This window comes from Sorex fumeus, unplaced genomic scaffold (genome assembly GCF_029834395.1).
Source record: "Sorex fumeus unplaced genomic scaffold, SorFum_2.1 ptg000009l, whole genome shotgun sequence".
Classification (NCBI taxonomy): domain Eukaryota; kingdom Metazoa; phylum Chordata; class Mammalia; order Eulipotyphla; family Soricidae; genus Sorex; species Sorex fumeus.
The window spans coordinates 35,542,206-35,563,017 of NW_026606066.1; the positions used below are offsets into that span (position 1 = coordinate 35,542,206).

General features: G+C 39.2%; 1 protein-coding gene across 1 annotated transcript in view; it reads left to right on the forward strand.

The window, feature by feature from the left end:
• PPP1R1C (protein phosphatase 1 regulatory inhibitor subunit 1C) overlaps window positions 1-20,421 on the forward strand; it is a 156,717-nt gene extending 136,296 nt beyond the window's left edge. Inside the window, exon 5 of the mRNA XM_056110211.1 lies at window positions 20,222-20,421. Within this exon, the coding sequence (XP_055966186.1) occupies window positions 20,222-20,310 (89 nt within the window). The 3' untranslated portion in view covers window positions 20,311-20,421. The remainder of the gene's footprint in view (window positions 1-20,221) is intronic.
• Window positions 20,422-20,812: the final 391 nt, after the last annotated feature.

Consider the following 20,812-nt stretch of genomic DNA (forward strand, 5'->3'; position numbering starts at 1 on the left):
CCTCCCTCCCTCCCTCCCTCCCTCCCTCTCTCTCTCTCTCTCTTTCTTTCTTTCTTTCTTTCTTTCTTTCTTTCTTTCTTTCTTGCTAAAAATTTCCCTAACCTTAATTCTTGGACAACAGCTTTAGTCAAATTCATGATGGGTAAAACATACACAAATATATAACACTTGTAAATACTTACAAACACTCATAAATGTACTGCCCTTATTCCCAATTTTTGTGTACAATAAGAAAGAGAAGCATATTCTTTATACTGTCTTTCTGAGTAATGGGGAATTGTGAAATAATTATGTGTTGATTTAAAATTTATATTAACGTCCAGTAATTATATTAGTACAAAGAGTAAATTTGCAGTCTATGTGTGACTTTCTCCAAGTAAAGAGATAAAGTAAATTCACAGCATGAGTTTAGCTTTGGAATGAAATTAACATTTAATAGCTGTAATCCACAGCATACTATTTTAAAATTATTTATTATAATTGAATAACAAAACATTTTATATATAAAGAAATTTGGGGGAATATAAAATATTTTCCTTTTTTATTTTTATTTTTATTTTTTTTACTTTTTTTTTAAATTGCATCGAATCACCATGAGACAGTTACAAGCTTTCATGTTTGGGTTACAATCACACAATGATCAAACATCCATCCCTCCACCAGTTCACATTCCCCACTACCAATATCCTGGTATACTCCCCCTTTCCCACCTTCCTCCTGCACCCATGGCAGACAAGATTCCCTATAATCTCTCTCTACTTTTAGACATTATGGTTTGCAATACAGACCTGAGAGGTTACCATGTTTGATCCTTTATCTACTTTCTGAACACATCTCCCATCCTGACCGATTCCTCCAGCCATCCTTTTCTTAGTGATCCCTTCTCTATTCCAGCTGCCTTCTACCCTTTGCTCATGAGGCAGTCTTCCAGCTGTGGAGCAATCTATCTGTCCCATGTATCTACTATCCTTAGGTGTCAGCCTCATGTTATATTGTTTTATACTCCACAAATGAGTGCAGTCCTTCTATGTCTGCCCCTCTCTTTCTGACTCATTTCACTTAGCATGATACTCTCCATGTCTATCCATTGATAAGCAAAGTTCATGACTTTATCTCTCCTGACATCTGCATAGTATTCCATTGCATAGATGTAGCAAAGTTTCTTTAACCAGTCATCTGTTTTAGGGCAGTTGGGTTGTTTCCAGATTTGGGCTATTGTGAACAGTGCTGCAATGAACATATAGGTACAGATGTCATTTCTACTGTGCTTTTTTGCATCCTTGGGATATATTCCCAGAAGTGGTATTGCAGTGAGATAAGGAAGCTCAATTTCTAGTTTTTGAAGGACTGTCCAAATTGTTTCCCAGAAAGGCTGGACTAGTGGGCATTCCCACCAACAGTGAAAGAGTGTCCCATTTCCCCCACATCCACACCAGCACTGGTTCCTTTTGTTCGTTTGAAAGTGTGTCAGTCTCTGTGGTGTGAGATGATATCTCATTGTTGTTTTTATTTGCATCTCCCTGATGGCTAGCAATGTGGTACATTTTTTCATGTGCCTTTTGGCCATTTGTATTTCTTTTTTGAGGAAACTTCTGCTCATTTCTTCTCCCCATTTTTTTGATGGGGTTGGAAGGTTTTTTCTTGTATCTTGTATAAAAACAAAAAACACTGTCTTCCTGTTGTTCATCGATTTGCAGGAGCGGGCCCAGTCTCCATTTTGAGACTTTTTACTGCGTTTGGTATATTGAATATGTCACGAATAGCTTGCCAGGCTTTGTCATGCGAGCGAGATACTCTCAGTAGCTTACTGGGCTCTTCGAGATGGGTGGAGGAATCAAACCTGGGTTGGCTGCATGTAAGGAAAATGCCCTACCTGCTGTGCTATCACTCCAAACCAGAACTAATATCATTGTCATGGTTCTCCCGTTGTTCATCAATTTGCTCAAGCGGGCTCAGTAATATCTCCATTGTGAGACTTGTTGTTAACTGTGTTTGGCATATTGAATACATCACAAGTAGCTTGCCAGGCTTTGTCGTGCAGGTGAGATACTCTTGGTAGCTTGCTGGGCTCTCTGAGAGGGGCGGAGGAATCGAACCCAGCTTGACTGGGCTGGCTGCACACAAGGCAAATGCCCTATTCACTGTGCTATCGCTCCAGCCCTTGAGCGATAGCACAGTGCGTAGAGTGCTTGCCTTGCAAGCAGCCAACATGGCCAACCCAAGTGTCTTGTATATCCTGGATATTAATCCCTTATCAGATGGGTATGGGGTAAATATTCTTTCCCATTCTGTGGGCTATTTCTGTATTTTGGTCACTGTTTCTTTTGAAGTGCAGAAGCTTCTTAGTTTGATCTAGTCCCATTTGTTTATGTTTGCTTCCACTTGCATGGTCAGTGCTGTTTCATCCTGAAAGATATTTTTAGCTTCAGTGTCATGGAGAGTTCTGCCTACATTTTTCTCTATGTATCTCATGAATTCATGTCTGATATTGAGGTCTTAAATCCACTTTGATCTGACTTTTGTGCCTGGCATTAGACAGAGGTCAGCGTTCATTATCTTGCAGGTAGCTATACAGTTTTCCCAGCACCACTTGTTGAAGAGGTTTTCCCTGTTTTACTTCATATTTCTTGCTCCTTTGTCAAAGATTAAGTGGTCAAATATTTGGGGGTCTGTGACAGAATATTCGCCTCTGTAGCGTTGGTCTACAGGTCTGACTCTAGCCAATACCATGCTGTCTTAATTACTACTGCTTTGTAGTACAGTTTGAAGTTGGAGAGGGTGATGACACCCATCTTCTTTTCCCCAAGGGTTGTTTTAGCTGTTCGTGGGGGTTTATTGTTCCATATGAATTTCAGGAGTGTTTTGTCTATTTCTTTGAAAAATGTCATGGGTATCCTGATAGGGACCGCATTGAATTTGTATAGTGCTTGGGGCACTATACAAATTCAACACTTTGGGCAGTATTGCCATTTTGATAATGTTAATTCTCCGTATCCATGAGCAGGCAATGTGTCTCCGTTTCCTAGTGTCCTCTTTTATTTCTTGTTATAGTGTTTCATAATTTTCCTTGTATAGGTCCTTCACCTCTTTGGTTAAGCTGGTTCCAAGGTATTTGATTTTGTGAGGTACTATTGTTAATAGGATTGTTTTTTAAATGTCTATTTCCTCTCTTTTGTTATTTGTATATAAGAAAGCCATGGACTTTTGGGTGTCGATTTTGTAGCCTGCCACTTTACTAAACCAACCTATTGTTTCTAGGAGCTTTTCTGTAGAATCTTTAGGGTTTTCTAATTATAGTATCAGATCGTCTGCAAATAGTGATAGTTTGACCTCTTCCTTTCCCATATGTATTCCCTTGATATCTTTCTCTTGCCTAACTGCAATGGCCAGGACTTTCAGTACTATATTGAATAGGAGTGGCAAAAGTGGGCAACCTTGTCTTGTGCCCGATCTTAGAGGGAAGGCTTTTAGTTTTTTCCCCATTGAGAATGATACTTGCCATGGGCTTGTGGTAGATGGCTTTGACTATATTGAGGAAAGTTCCCTCAATGCCTATTTTACTGAAAGTTTTTATCATAAATGGGTGCTGGATCTTGTCAAATGCTTTCTCTTCATTTATTGATATGATCATATGGTTTTTATCTTTCCTTTTGTTGATTGACAGATTATGTTGATCGATTTCCGACTGTTAAACGATCCTTGATTCCCTGGGATGAATCCTACTTAGTTATGGTGTATGATCTTTTTCATGAGTCGTTGAATTCTATTTGTTAATAGTTTGTTGAGGATCTTTGCATCTGTTCATCAGGAATATCGGCCTGTAATTCTCTTTCTTTGTGGTATCTCTATCTGCTTTTGGTATCAGGGTGATATTTTCTTCATAGAAACTGTTCAGAAGTGTTTTTGATATTTCAATTTTGTGGAAAAGCTTAAAGAGGATTGGGAGTAAGTCCTCTTTAAAGATTTGGAAGAATTCACAAGTGAATCCATCTGGGCTAGGACTTTTGTGCTTGGGGAAACGTTTTATTACCATTTCAATTTCCTTGCTGGTGATAGGTCTGTTCAGGTATTCCAGGTCTTCTTGGTTCAGCCTTGGAAGGGTATAGGAATCTAGGAATTTATCCATTTCCTCGAGGTTTTTGTGTTCCGTGGCATAAAGCTTCTCAAAGTTCTCCCTCAGGATCCTTTGAATTTCTGTAGTTTCTGTTGTAATTACCCCCTTTTCATTTCTGATTCAGTTTATTAGGGTTTTCTCTATCCCTTTCTTTGTGAGTTTTGCTAGAGGCTTATTGATCTTGTTTATTTTATCAAAGAACCAGCTCTTGGTTTCATTGATCTTTTGTCTTTTTTTTTTTGTATTTCCATCTCATTAATCTCTGCTCTGAGTTTTATTATTTCCTTCCTCCTGTTCAGATTGTCCTCCTTTTGTTGCTCATTCTCCGAGCTCTTAAACTGTGAGGTTAGATTACTTATGTGGGCTCACTCCTCCTTTCTGAGGAATGCTTTCAGAGCTATAAACTTTCCTCTTAACACAGCGTTTGCTGTGTCCCATAAATTTTGGTTACTTGTGTCCTCATTTTTGTTCATTTCTAGGAATCCTTTGATTTCCTCTTTGATTTCCTTTCTAAGCCACTCGTTGTCCAATAGTGAGCTGTTTAATTTCCAGGTGATTGATTTAGTTTTCTGTTTGTGTGTGTGATTTACTGTGGTCTGAAAAGATTTTTGGTACGATCTCTATCATCTTAATTTTATGGAGGTATGTTTTGTGGCTCAGCATGTGGTCAATCTTGGAGAATGTTTCATGCACATTTGAGAAGAATGTGTATTCAGCTTTTTGAGGATGAAGTATCCTGTATATATCTTCTAAATCCCTTTCTTTCATTGTTTCCTTCAATTAAAGTATGTCCTTGCTAAGCTTGAGTCTGGGTGATCTATCAAGAGGTGATAATACAGTGTTGAAGTCTCCCACTAGTATTGTGCTGCTATCGATGTTTTTTTCCAAGTCTATGAGTAGTTGTTTTAAGTACTTTGCTGGTCCCTCATTAGGTGCATATACATTTAATATTGTAAGTTCTTCCTATTTTACAGATCCCTTGATCAATAAGAAATGGTCTTCACTGTCTCTTCTGACTTTCTTCAATCTGAAATAAATGTGGTCTGATACTAGGATGACAACCCCAGCTTTTTTTTGTTTTTTTGCTTTTTGGGTCACACCCGGCGATGCACAGGGGTTACTCCTGGCTCATGCACTCAGGAATTACTCCTTTTTTCCCTTATTATATTTATTTATTGAATCACTGTGGGAAAAGTTACAAAGCTTTCAGGTTTAAGTCTCAGTCATACAATGATCAAACACCTTTCCCTTCACCAGTACTCATTTTTCAACACCAAGAACCCCAGTATACCCCCCTCCCTCCCCTCCCAATGCCTGTGAGGCAGATGATTTCTACTTAAGTCTTCTCTACATTGATTACATTATTTCGACAAAAGAAGCACCATCATTGCTTAGAATCCCCCCCACCCAACAATCAGAACTGCTGAAAAGGCATTATAATACTTTGTTTTCTATAGCTGGTATGAGAATCATATAATGTCATCTAATGATTTTGGATTTCTGCAAGGAGCCAGATAGTTACAAGATTGGTTTCTGTGCATCTGGTGTTATGGTTGTGCCTGGAGAGCTGCTCATGGGGGACAACTCATGACCTCGGTAGGGCGTGAAGGATGAGCTGGTATAGCCCCCCTTCCCATGAGACTGCAGTTGCCCCATCACCACGGGCTCATACCTGGCTTTCCAATCTGCTCTGAGGCAGTAGCCACCTTGCTGCCGGGGGTGGGGAGGTGGCGGGGAAAGGTGGAAGGGATCAACACCCTTTCCCTCCCTGGGAGTCAAGGTGCCGTAGTTTAATGCATGGTCCATTCATTTTTCTGCTGCAAGCTGCTGGGCTCTGGATTAAGTCCTTTTGCCTCTGCAGCCATGGCCATGCCAGAGAGCCACTTGTGGGGGGCAACTCGTGACCTCAGTAGGGCGTGAAGGATGAGCCTGTACTGCCCCCCTTCCCATGAGACTGAATTACCCTGTCACCGCCGGCTCATACCTGGCTTTCCTATACTCTGAGGTGGCAGCCACCTTGCTGCTGGGGGGAAAAAAGGCAGAAAGGAGCAACACCCTTTCTCTCCGGGGAGGTATGGTGCCATAGTTTAACGCATGGTCCATTCAAATTTTCTGCCGCAAGTTGCTGGGCTCTGGATTAAGTTCTTTTGCCTCTGGAGCCATGGCCTTGCCGGAGACCTGCTCGGGGCGGGGGGGGGGGGGGGGCAACTCGTGACCTCGGTAGGGTGTGAAGGACGAGCTGGTACTGTCTCCCTTCCCATTAGACCGCAGTTGCCCCGTCACCACCAGCTCATACCTGGCTTTCAATAAGCTCTGAGGTGGTGGCTACCTTGTATGCGGTCCAGATGAATTTCTGCCAAAAGCCGCTGGGTTTCGAGATTTGTTTCTGAGTCTCTGGGATCATGGCCGTTAATCTGCTTGATCAGGAACCAGAGAGGCCATTTGTAGGTGGCAACTAGGGGTTTCGTTGGGATGGGGAGGAAAGGGCCGGTTTCACCCCCATCTGGTGAGGCCCTGCTTGTCTTGTCACTGCAGGCCCAAACCTGACTATCCTGTGGCCTCTGGAGGATGGCAATCACTGGGCCACCAGGGGGAACAGGCCAAGGCACAAAACCTATTCTCACCTGGATTGGCCCAGTTCCAGTAACCTACTGCCGGAACAGGACGCATTTCTGAGTCTCTAGGATCATGGCTGTTAAGCAGTTCGATCGGGAACCAGAGAGGCCATGCCTCTAATTATATAGCTGAGCCAGAGTTGGTTTGTGGGTGTGTCTCCCATATACCTAAGTTTTAGCCATTTACTTTCCTGGTAAACTTTGCCCCAAGTTTTTGGGGTCTGGCCAAAGGCACAGCAGCAATTTTGGGGTATCTGAAAGTCTGACAATGCCATCAGGCTGCTGATGCACTAGCTTCACAGGTACAGATTGAGCTGCTGGTGGCATCATACCCCCATCAGGAATTACTCCTGACTTTGCTTGGGGGACCATATGGGATGCAGGGAATCAAATCTGGGTTGGCTGTTACTCTGCTACTGAGGCCTTCCACTGAGTTTTTCAATTCACCTACCAGGTTTTTCAGGTTTGACATTTCCATTTGTAATTTTATGTGCATTTTTCTCATTTCTACCTTCAAATCCTTTTGTCTTTTATTGGCATTGCTTTCCATTGTTTCTTTTTGTTCCGTAAGCATCCTTAGTAACTCCCTTCTGAATTGCTTGTCAGAGAGTTTGTCTAGCACTTCATTACTGTTGGTGTCTTCTGGGCTAGCCTCTTCAATAAGTAAGCTTGGTGGGTTTTTGCGTTGCTTTACCATTGTGACCAGTGTGGTTTAGACCTTCACACTCACTGTTACTATTCTGTTTAAGATACGGAATTAATTGAGATGGGCTTAATAAATTATTGGCTAATGTGTTTCTGGTGGTTAAACTAACCTAGCGAAAGTTCTATCTCAGAGGGTAACTTATGGTTCCTATGCAATATGTAGGGGAAGAAGAACTCATGGCCACATTAGTGAGTAATGAAAACCGGCCGTTCTCAGGGGATCTAGTTAGACGGGCAGCCCTAGGAAGGGGCCCTGCGACCAGGCAGGTACCTGGATAAGTGAGCCAATATAAAACATTTTCAATCTAAGAGTTATTTTTTTAATTAAGGGACTTTACTATACCATGTTATGGGTTGACTTATGTTCACTGCATATATTTATCTAGCATGCTTATGCTGATAAAGTTTGCAGGTTCAATAATCAAGAAAGCATCTTTCTTTTTAAAAATATATTTTTAATTGAATCACTGTGAGATATAGTTACAAAGCTTTCATATTTGAGTTTCAGTCATACAATGATAGTACACCCATCCCTCCACCAGTACACATTTTCCACCACTAATGTCACCAGTATCACCCCCGCCATTCCACCACTCCCCCTGCCTCTATGGCAGACAATTTCCCCCATACTCTCTCTCTCTCTCTGCTTTTGGGCATTATGCTTTGCAATACAGACTCTGAGAGATTATCACGTGTGGTCTTTTATTTACTTTCAGCACACATCTCCCATCCTGATCGATCCTTCCAACCATCATTGACTTAGTGACCCTTCTCTATTCCAGCTGCCTTTTCCCCAAGCTCATGAGGCGAGCTTCCAACTATGGACCAATAGTCCTGGCCTTTGTCTCTACTATCCTGGGTATCTCATATTATGTTATTTTATATTCTACAAATGAGTGCAGTCATTCTATGTCTGTCCCTCTCTTTCTGACTCATTTCACTTAACAGGATACTCTCCATGGCTATCCACTAATAAGAAAATTTCATGACTTCATCTTTCCTAACAGCTGCATAATATTTCATTGTGTTGATGTACTTGGATTGTTTCCAGATTCTGGCTGTTGTGAACAATGTTGCAATGAACATATAGATGCAGATGTCATTTCAACTGTGGGTTTTTTTTTTTGAACCCGTGGGATATATTTACATAATGGTATAGCAGAATTATATGGAAGCTCAATTTCTAGTGTTTTAAAGAATGCCCATATTGTTTTCAACAAAGGCTGGACCAGTCAGCATTCCCACCAACAATGAAAGAAAGTTCCTTTCTTTCCACATCCAGCCAGCACTGGTTGTTCTTGTTCTTTTTGATATGTGCCAGTCTCTATGGTGTGAAATGATAGCTAATTGTTGTTTTAATTTGCATCTCCATGATAATTAGTGATGTAGAACATTTTTTAAATGTGCCTTTTGGCCATTGAATTTCTTTTTTGAGAAACTTTCTATTCATTTCTTCTCCCCATTTTTTGATGGGGTTGGAGCTTTTTTTCTACAAGTGTCTTGTATATCCTGAATGATAAGCCCAATCTGATCAGTATTGGGTAAATAATTTTTCCTATTCTGTGGGCTCTCTCTGTATTTTAGTCACTGTTTCTTTTGAGGTGCAGAAGCTTCTTAGTTTAATGTAGTCCCATTTGTTTATGTTTGTTTCCACCTGCTTGATCAGTGATGTTTTATCCTTAATGATGCTTTTAGCTTCCATGTCATGGAAGATTCTGCCTACATTCTCCTCCATGTACCTTATGGATTCAGGTCTGATAGTGAGGTCTTTAATCCACTTTTATCTGAGTTTTGTGCCTGGTGTTTGACAGAGATCAGAGTTCATTTTTTTGCAAGTAGCTATGCTCCACTTGTTGAAGAGGCTTTCATTATTCCACTTCACGTTTATTGCTCTTTTATCAAAGATTAAGAGATCATGTAGTTGAGAATCTGTGACAGAATATTCAACTCTGTTCTGTTGATCTGTTTCTAGTCCAATACCATGCTGCTTTAATTACCATTGCTTTGTAGTACAGTTTGAAGTTGGGGAACATGATGCCACCCATCTTCTTTATCCCAAGGATTGCTTTAACTATTTCTGTGGATTTATTGTTTCATATGAATTTCAGGAGTGTGTTGTCTATTTCTTTGAAGAATGTCATGGGTATCCTGATGGGAATCTCATTAAATCTGTATAGTACTTTGGGGAATATTGACATTTTGATAATGTTAATCCTCCCTATCCATGAGCAGGGATGTGTCTCAATTCCCTAGTGTCCTTTCTTATTTATTGAAGTAGTGTTTTGTAAAACGTTTTTGTATAGGTTGAAAGCAACCTTCTAGAGATACCAGAATTATGCCTTTTCAAAGAAAACTAATACCTCTTATTTATAATTTTCAAGTAGTTTTTCTACATCAAAATCAAAGTTCTTATTTCTGATAATTTAACAATTTTAATCATTTATTAAGCTGCTGTCCATAGTATCTCCTCCTCCTACTCTTCTTCGTCATATCAGAAATTTAAAAATTTATTATTTGTTAAAGTTGTTCATAGCACATTTTAACTGTATTCAATTCATTTATGATCGATCAACTATCATCTGTTAATTACATTCCTATCTGATTTATAGTTTTTACTCTCATGCTCAACACACAGTAGGGGATTTATTATATTTAAGTCAAACAACTTGATGACTTCTATGTCCCCTTTGCTCAGACTAAACCATATATTACTGCATGTCTTCCAAAGTCCCAGTCCAAATCTAAGCCTAAAAGCAATAAATGTTGCCTCTTCTATTAATCTAAATGTTTTTTTTGTAACACGGTTCTTTATTGAAGTGTTTATGTGCAAGGTTAAGTTCTACATATACCTAATTCCAAATTCTATTAATAAAAACAAATTTTAAAATCCATATCTAAATTTATCCATTCTGTAAGGTTTTTAAAAATAATTTGATGAATTAAAAAAAACACACAAAAACCATCTCCTTAAAATTTCTAATCATATTCTAACTTTGGAAAAGGTCAGTGATGGTGAAAGATTATTAGTCACCCAGATGAAGAGCTTCAATAGAAGTTAGGAGCCAGATTAATGTCCCAGATGAGCCATTGATTGCTGCATGAATTTGAGCAAGTTACATTATTCCTTAAATGATTATGGTTCATATTCATAATTAATTGAGGATTGGAGACTTGACAGATCTCTTTTTGAAAACTGAAATTTCCTTCCTGTAAAAAATGCAACTATAAATAGAATTTTAAAGTGGCTAAAATCTTTCTAAAATCCAACCAAAGATTTTCTGAAGGGTTTTTAAATGATTTGTAAAAACTAAAGTATGTAATTAAAAAAATTAATTTACATTCGCTACTCTCAAAATGGAATAGTAAACGTAAATTTCACCAGTAGGGGAGAAGAATTCCTTTTCACCACATCCCCACACACAGAGGTTGTTCCCCATGTTTTTGACATGTGCCATTCTCACTGGTGTGAGATGATATTTTATTGTCGCCTTGAATTGGATTTCCCTAGTCATAAGTGATGACAATTTTTACTTGCATGTTTGCAACTTGTTAGTCTTCCTCAGAAGTGCCTACTCATTCCCTCTCCCCATTTTTTGATAGGGTTTTTGAATTTATTTTGTTGATTTTTGGTTTGTTTGGTTTTTTTTTTTGTTTTTGGGTCACACCTGGCAATGCACAGGGCTTACTCCTGGCTTTGCACTCAGGAATTACTCGTAGTGGTGCTCAGGGGACCATATGAGATGCTAGAAATCAAATCCGGATCAGCCGCATGCAAGGCAAACACCTTACCCACTGTAGTATCATTCCAGGCCCCATTGATTTTTTTGAGTACCTTATAGATCCTAGATATCAAACTGATATATTGACTACGAATATTTTCTCCCATTTTCTCCCATTTAGTTAGCTGTCTTTTATTTTTTAAACCCATGTTTATTTTGCCTTGCAGAAGCTCTTTAATTTGATGTGTCCCATTTGTTTATTTTTGATTCTGTTGCCTTTGCCAATGTTATATCAGTAAAGACAACTGAGGTCCAAATCTTGGAGCACTTGGCCTATTTTGTTTTTCAGTGTACTTGATTCTGTTCTGATCCGCTTTGAATTGACCTTTTTGTAAGGTGTGGGATCAAGTTTTAATTTTTCACTGCTACTTTCCCCAGTCTTCCAAGCATCTTTTGTTTAAAAGGCTTCTCTGTGGCGATAGCACGGAGCAATAGCACAGTGGGTAGGGCAATTGCCTTGCATGTGGCTGACCCAGTTCGATTCCTCTGCCCCTCTCGGAGAACTTGGCAAGCTACCGAGAATATCCTGCCCGCACGGCAAAGCCTGGTAAGCTCCCTGTGATGTATTCGATATGCCAAACACAGTAACAACAAGTCTAACAATGAAGACATTACTGGACCTGCTCGAGCAACTCAATGAACACAGGAGGACAGTGCTACAGTGTTACTCTCAGAGTGAGTGAGTTTTAAAATGTGGATAGGTGCTGCTTATGTCATATGGGATCATAATTAATTTCTTGGTGTTTGTGGTTCTCAAGGCAGAACAAATGTTTCAGTATAGCAGAGCATCTCCTTTGTGCATTGACAACATCTCAGGCTCAGTAAAGTCATTAGTCCACAGGGACACTCCCAAGAACAATAAAGATCAAAATTTAGTTTCAACTTGAACACACATACAGCGATAGTGTGCTCACTTACATGTTTATTACTGAAAAAGCAAAGAATTTAGGGATTTTACTCTTTATATTTAGTTGTAATCTGTCTCTGCTCCATATATTGCAGCCATTGACCCTATTTCTGTTCTCAGGGGCTACATAGATCAATTTCACCTTTTATTCCAATCGTTTTGTTTGCTAATGTTTGAATTTGCCAGATCTGGTAGTGTCAGGAAATACTCTTAGCTCTGTGCTCAAGGAGCACTTCTGGTGATGTTTGAGAAAACGTGTGCTGGGGATTGAAATATGGTCTTCCATAAGCAAGGCAAGCACTTAACTCCTGGAATGTCTACAGGCCCCCTTGCCCCTAATATTTCAGGAGTTTAAAGTCGGCTTCTTTTGTCTTCTGTTAATTTTCTATATGCCAAATATTATAGACTTAATATTTCTAGAAAATTGATTTTTTGACTATTTTAAATTCCAATTACCCTTTTCAATAACACTCTTTAAATCTAGAACCCAGAATTTGGCTGCATAATCCATAAAAGTTCTAGTTTCTGACCAACTTCTGGTGAAAGAGTAGTTCCCTGGCTTAAATGAATGACTGCTGCTACCAATGACATCAGGATCTCTGTTCACAGAATCAGATTGCTCTGCCTGGTCATTTTGATGTTGAGGTCACTTGAAACCCCCAAACATTATCAATCTATGTTGCTTTATTTTTTATATTTTCAAGAAATAAAATGTATTCTCTATTTTCAAGAAATAAAATAATCTTTAAAATAAGAGCTTATTTATACCAATTTGCATTGCTTAGGTCATCTTTTGAGTAATCTCTTACAATTGTGGTTTGTCATTCATTAGTTGTGCTTTTCTTCCTAATTTTGTGTGGTTCACAAATTTCATAAGCTTGTTATTCTGTAAACTAAAGCATAAACATATTGACCCATGTTTGGTGAAATATAAGTCTACCTATATGAATTATTTATTTATAATTCATCATTCTTTCTCTTCGTAACATCACCCACCTCCTGATCTCCAGAATCGAGAGGAACGTGAGCATTATATCCTACTTGGAGGCAACATTTATTTATTTTGTTTTCTTCTATTACTTACTTTGTTTTTTTTACTTTCAATTCTATTCTTACCATTCCTTTGCATATTCATACAACATACACTGATTTTGTATATGTTATCTTTTCTTTTCTTAATTTTTTAAAATTGAATCATAGTGAGATACACAGTTACAAAGTTGTTCATTATTGGGTTTCAGTCATATAATGTTCCAACATACATTCCTTCATCTGGGCTCTTTACTTGTGTGTTCGTTTTGCTACTGGGAAAAGTCACTTCTATTTTATTGTTTTGAAATCCCTTTGCCTTCTGCTTGCATGCAGGGCTAGTCGAGTCTCTACTTGCTCCAGGAGTTATGTCTGTACCCAGTATCTGCCACTGTGCAGGTGAGGTACTTTCATAATGCTCATTAGCATTTGGCACTGTTGGAGGATCTGAGAATTTCATCAACATCCTTGGACCAATATATCTCCTACATCTCCAAAATCATAAAGCGTCAAATGAGGATTTAAATAAAATTTAAACATAAAGTATCTGTTTGTGGGTATAAGATAGGGCATAAGAAGAAAGAAATGATCAGGCGGATTTTGTTTTTTAATATCAATATTATTACATCTGTAACCAAACAAATATTGCTGATAATAAAAATATAATATTACAAACAAAAATAACCAATAATTAATTATTCATTGAAAAGATGAGATTAGTGCAAATTGTTTTGGGAACCTAAGAATGTGTGCTTTAGCAAAGATGTTATATAGACCATCTTGATAATACCATGCTATCAATTGTTGCCTCATTAAAACATTCATTACAAAATAGCGAAAGTCCCAACCAAATCTAGTTTAAATATTTACTTTCTAAGGTCTTCAAAATGAGAGTTATTTAAAAGAGTTTTTGTGTATTTGTTATTTATTTTATTAAAATATCTGTTAAGTGTTGTATGGCATCTTCCTATGTTGCCGCAATAGTGCCAACGAGCTCCCAGTTGGTGGTCGTTCTGGGAGTTCTCTTTCTAAACTTTGTAGCCCTTTCTCCCCACTCTGTGAAGTAGAATTTTGCACGAAGGAGACGGTCGTCCGATCCCGTTTGGAATTTTGGGACTACAGCGACATCAGTCAGGCAAAACCGTCGATTGAATATGATGTGGTCTATTTCATTGTGGAATCGTCCACTGGGAAACTCCCACGTCCAACGTTTAGATTCAGCCTTCTGGAATCTTGAGTTACCGTGGATGGTCTTGGTCTGATAAACTCAGACAGTCTCTCAGCCTGTTCGTTCCATTCTAGGCCATGGGTCCCGATGTGAAGTTCTTCAGCTGATCTTCTCGGTCCTATCTTGGCATTAAAATCACCCACAATGATCTTGTAGAAGGTGTGGTCTTCTTTATAGAACTTCTCCAGCTTCATGTAGAACTTCTCAATTTCTCCTTCATCAGAATTGGATGTTGGTGCATAGACAACGAAGATAGAAACTGCAGGCGGTGAGCCACATCTATTCAAATGTAAATGTTCGATTCGGGTTGTTAGCATTCGAATGAATCAATGCTCATGGCCAAGTTTGTGTTAACAAGGACACTGATGCCTCCGACACCTCTTTTATCACATGTTCTCTTTGGCACTATTGCGGCAACAAGAGAAGTTGCCATTGTTGACAACATTGATGAGGAATACGATCAACTGGTTCAGCACCTCTATGATTGTGCGAGGAACGCCAAGAGAGAGATAGCCACAAAAAAATGCCTGTCTTCGAAAACTCTTGAGCTTATTCACCAACGTGGTTTGGCACATGCCTCAGGCAACCGAAAGCGAACGTTTGAGCTTGCAAAGCAGTGCAGAGATGCAATCAAGGAAGACCTCAAAGAGAGAAGAACAGAAGTGCTGGTAGATGTGGCAGAAGCTGGGGAAAGTATTCTTAACGCCTGCCTGTCCTTCGCCAGCTACAAGACCAAGATGACTGCCCTCCAACGTTCTGATGGATCTATCACATCTTCCAGAAGGGCAATGGAGAAGATTATCCATGACTTCTACTCAAATCTCTTCGATAGCCATGTCCACTTGCCGACATACCAAATTCCACAGGATAGATATGTCGTTCCCAATGTTCTCCCTTCCGAAATCCAACACACCATTTCACCAGTAAAGAAACGAACAGCACCGGCCCAGACAAGGTCAGACCTGAACACCTGAAGAACCTGCCATCAGTACTCATCAATACGCAGGCTCGTCTCTTCACACACTACCTGTCCGAATGCAAGGTTCCGTCCCAAAGGAAAACCAGTAGGACTGTACTACTGTACAAGAAGGGAGACATTCATGACATTGGCAACTATCGCCCGATCTGCCTATTGTCTGTCATCTACAAGTTGTTCACTCGAGTCATCCTAAATAGGATTGGCAGAACACTAGATGAAGGACAACCATTCAAGCAAGCCGGGTTCCGCAAAGGATTCAGCACCATTGACCATATCCACATGATAACCAAGCTCATTGAGGTTTCTTGGGAGTTCAAGATGCTGCTCTGTCTAATGTTCATTGATTTAAAGAAGGCCTTTGATTCTGTTGAGATGGAATCGGTCATTGACGCCCTAGCCAATCAAGGCATTCAAACTCAATACATCAGGATCCTCTGTGAGCTGTATTACGAATTCACTACCAGGATCTCACCATTCTACAAAGAAGTAATCATCCATGTCAAGAGAGGGGTTCGGCAGGGTGATACCATTTCACCGAAACTCTTCAGTGCCACCCTCAAGAACATCATGCAATGACTGGAATGGGAAGGAATGGGAGTGAAGATAGATGGTCGGTAACTATGCCACCTCTGCTTTCTTGATGACATTGTTTTAATAACATCAAACATTAGCTAAGCGGCACAAATGCTGGCCGACTTCAACCGTGAGTGTGGAAAGGTAGGACTACAGCTGATTCTTATGAAGACAATGTTTATGAGAAACAGCCCCTCGTTCCTGACACCCCACTCGCTCTCAACGGAACGACCATCTCCGAATGCAAAGGCTATGTGTACCTAGGTCGAGAAGTCAACATGACAAATGACCTGGCACCCGAGCTGCGCAGGAGGAAGAGAGCGGCTTGGAACGCCTTCAAGAACGTTGAAGAAATAGCTAAGAGGATGAAGAACCTCCGGCTCCAGGCACATCTCTTTGATTCCACTGTTCTTCCTGCATTAACATATGCCTCAGAGACCTGGGCCCTACGCAAACAGGATGAGAACACTATTTGGGTCTCCCAAAGAGGAATCGAAAGAGCTATGCTTGGAATATCACGTTTCACTCAAATGAGAGAAAGAATCCGGAGCTTCGTTGACAATCAAGAATCAGGGATGCTGTCTCATTTGCCAAGGCATCAAAAATCAGATGGGCTGGTCACGTAATGACATTTAGAGACGACTGCTGAACTAGAGCTGTTACTGACTGGATTCCACGGGATGTCAAAAGACCGCATGGCCGCCCACCTACCAGATGGTCAGACTTCTTCATCAGACCCTGAATGATCGGTTTGAGGCTCTGCATGTTCCTAGAATAAACAGACGCCATTGGGCTACACTAGCTCGTGACAGGGACCAATGGAGATATTACTGGTGCCCACTCAAGCAAATCGATGATTAACGGGCAGTCAAGTGATCAAGTGAAGTGTATAAATTAAGCAAGGTGATCTATATTCAACTATGAAAAGTAAATAGTTCATTAATGGTTTAATAAGTTGGAGGTTTGTTTATTATTTATTAAATGTGTGACCTTTCTTGTGCATAAAATAGCATTATTATTAAATTATTCAACCCAGTAAACTAAATTGTCTTGAATAAATTCAAGAATTTTTTTAAGTTGACAAGTTAAGTGTATTTGTTTTTATATCCACATGGTTGTAAAAAAAATAAAACAGGGTTAATGGGCTCTTAGGTAAAATGTGTTCAAGCCTAGGGGTCACATTTTGAATATAACTTTATCATTCTATAGTTGTCTTATGTATTAAAAAAGAGACATTTGGGAGTTAATTAGCCTTTACAAACATAGGGAGGTACAGACAATTTCATAAAAGAAAGTAGCAACTTATTGAATAATTACTTTTCCAAAAATTGGCACTTCAGAGAAATACCCACAGGTGTAAACCTAGGCTAAAACCTAGAGAATAATAGGAAAGTCTAAGTATAAAAATTAATGATGAAAATGTGCTGAAGTTTTGTCAAAATGATAATTAATGCGTGATTGATTCATTCATTCCCTTAATATATATTAAGGGACTATGAGGTTTTAAAATTTTTCTTAGAAGTTCTTTTAGGGGCTGGAGTGATAGTATAGTGGGTAGGACGTTTGCATTGTTTGTGACCTACTAGGGTTCCATCTCAGAAATTCCATAGTGCTCTGAGCACTGCCAGGAGTAAATCCTGAGTGCAGAGTCAGGTGTAATCCCTGAGCATCATTGGGTGTGACCCCAAAGGACAAAAAAAAATTTCAAAGTTCTTTTAATCTTGAATGACTTACTTACTTTCTCAGAGTCTAAATTTCATACTAGAGGTACTTGCAGAGTTTCTGTGCAGCTAACTGACTTATTAGTCTCTAGCAGAGTGAGTCACTGGATGGATGTTCAGTGAATTCTTTTCTCCTTAGAACTTGAATCTATTTCTTTCGGTTGTGACATGTACTCAATTAGTCTGTGAAGGCCCTAGATTCACTCCCAGTCATACTGGTTCCACTTGTGTGGCTAGAGAGTTTGATAGTTGGATTGAGTGATGTGTTTCTTCTGAGCCCCAGTAGTACTGGGGACCACTCGCTGTAGTTCTCGGGTTGGTGGTGCATCTTGCGATGCCCGAGAGGGACTCTGCCTATTGCAGCAGGCATGCATTACTGTACTTTGATCTATCTCTGCCTCTGCTAAATCTTTTGTTTTCTTTATATAAAACTTTACTACACATCTTCCTTTCATAAGATTATTATAAACTACATAAGTTCCATTTCTTAGTAGCAAAAATAAATCCTACCATTTGTTCAATTGAATTGTGACTGATCTATGTTTTCAGATTGAATTAATGTATTTAAATATTACAACTGATGGAATGAGACCCATTGTAGTTACTGGTTTGGGCATATCGAATACACAATGGATAGCTTGCCAGGCTCTTCCGTGCGGGTGGAATACTGATGGAATCATTTTTCAAGATGATTCAATAAGCTCAGGAAAGTTATTTTTTGCCAAATAGTGTTCTGAGTTTCCCTGACTGCACTGCACATAAATTTGCACTTTATTTTTCAGTTTTTTAGTTTCACAGCAAACACTAGTAGTGATTTTCTTTAATTTTTCAATCCTATTTAGAATTGTTTTCAGTATTGCTTACTCCTGCTGTTCATCAATTTGCTCGAGCAGGCCCAGTAACGTCTCCATTTTCTGTTTTGAGATTTGTTGTTACTGTGTTTGGCATATCGAATATGTCACGGGTAGCTTGTCAGGCTTTGCCGTGCAGGCGAGATACTCTCAGTAGCGTGCCGGGCTCTCTGAGAGGGGCGGAGGAATCGAACCCCGCTCAGCTGGGCTGGCCACGCACAAGGCAAAGGCCCTACCGCTGTGCTAGCGCTCCAGCCCATTGCTTACTAAATTATATAAATTTATTTTCTAAATATCAAATGTATATAAAATTACAGTAAACATCACTTAAGCACTACCAGCTATTTTATTAATAGACATAAGTGAAATAAAAATCAGTTAATGGAGTATTGTTTTAATAGTTAGCTTCTAACTTATCCTTCAAATATGGATTGAACTTTTTTTGTTTTTACTGTTTGGGCCACACCTAGCAGTACTCAGGCAATGCTCAGGCCTGGCTCTGTGCTCAGGGATTACTTCTGGAGGGGTATGGGGACCATTTGGGGTGTGGAGATTGAATCCAGGAAGGCTATGTGCAAGGCAGCTCCCGACCTAAGATACTACCACTCCAGTCTTGAATTTAATTTTTTTTAATCCCAAGATACATTTTTGTGGAACCGAGATAGGTATATCGTGAATTATTGCTTGATTATTTCTATCTATCATTTATGCAGCAATGCTGTTGGTTGCCTATTTTTGCCAGGAACTGTGATCTCAAAATGAAATTTTCTAATTGTGACATCAAGAAATTTTGTAATCCGAAAAATATGCAAATAAGTAAGTTTCTATAAGGTAATTGATACAAGAGAAAGTGATCCAAGAACAGTGAGGAAAGAAGGAACAAGGTCTAGCTACTTAAGAAGCTAAGGGGACTCCTGCCCACGGGGGGCAAGCTGAGACTAGAAGAGTTAGTGGGATGTTATCAAGTAGGAGAGTAGGAAGATAATATTTGGCAGCAAGACATGAAGAAGAAAAGCATGGAGGCTTGAAGGAGCCTGAAGTGATCACATAAGTCTATAATAGAGTCAGTTACATAGTTAAAGTAGGAATTCCTCTGAAAAGGGGGGAGCACCAAGGGCTGCTTAAAAATGAGGCCAAATATGTAAAGATAGAGAAGATGAGAGAAACCTATACAGCTGGAAAGGTAAGCCAGTATGTTCCTTTCCGTGGGTTGTAGAAGAAGGTATTGAAGAATTTTCAGTACAGAAGTTTCATAATCAAATGGGTATGTTCTAATTCTTAAAACAGACTAACAGTTCTTGAACCTGCTGTTTACAATTTACAGAAGTGGCACACATACCCCTTTGTTCCTAGGGGTTTCAATGGTTCTCTTTGTAAAAGAGTTTAGGGATGCCAAAAGAAATATCTGATCTAAATGATATATCAGATTTATAATAAGAGCTTGTGAACATATTTTAAGTTAACAGGTTTTTTAATAGACTGTGATGCAATTCTTTATAGAGAAGATTTAATTATAAGAGATAGACTGTTTCTAATGAAAGTTTGGCTGGGTGCGTTTTCCTTCTTCAATGAATAGGATTACACGGTTGAAATTATTGAGGAAAAGTGCGTATACATACACTTAGAAAAACTTTGCACTCATTTTGTCTCTTGCAAAAAAAGCAGCGAGTTTGTAAAAAATAAATTTCACTTAACTTGAGTATAATTTTTATAATTGCAGGGGTTAAACATCTGAAAGGCCAGAATGAATCAACATTTCCTGAAGAAGAAGAAGGAGTAAACGAAAGAGATGAGCATTGGGACCATTAATTTCGGGTCTGCAGCAAGAAAGCTTCCTGGGAATAACTGAACTATTAACTTTTCTGAATCTCCCATGAAGCATCACTGCTCAACTTCCAGAAGCTTTCTACAATTCTGCTCTACACACACACCACCCACACACACTCACAAACACACACACAGAGTAGTATTGCACCTCTGGGAAGACATCATTGATTGAACTTTAGAACTAAGTACAAATTGATCCATATTACCTTTAAGGAACGAACAAGCATTTATTTTCCAGTGTTGTTTTTCTTTTTAATAATGTAGACATTTTGCAAATATAAGTGTTCCTACTTTAATACTGCCAAGCTTAAACTCTGATATCCTACTGTTGGTTTGCGTTCTGAGATCAAGTTTAAATAAAATCACTTTAAAAGTGAAAAATAAATACATTTAGTCATGAGTGTCTGTATGGCTTTAACTTACAGAATAATATCTAATGGAACTTTTAAGTTAAGATCCACTTTACCATGCATCTCTCTGTAGA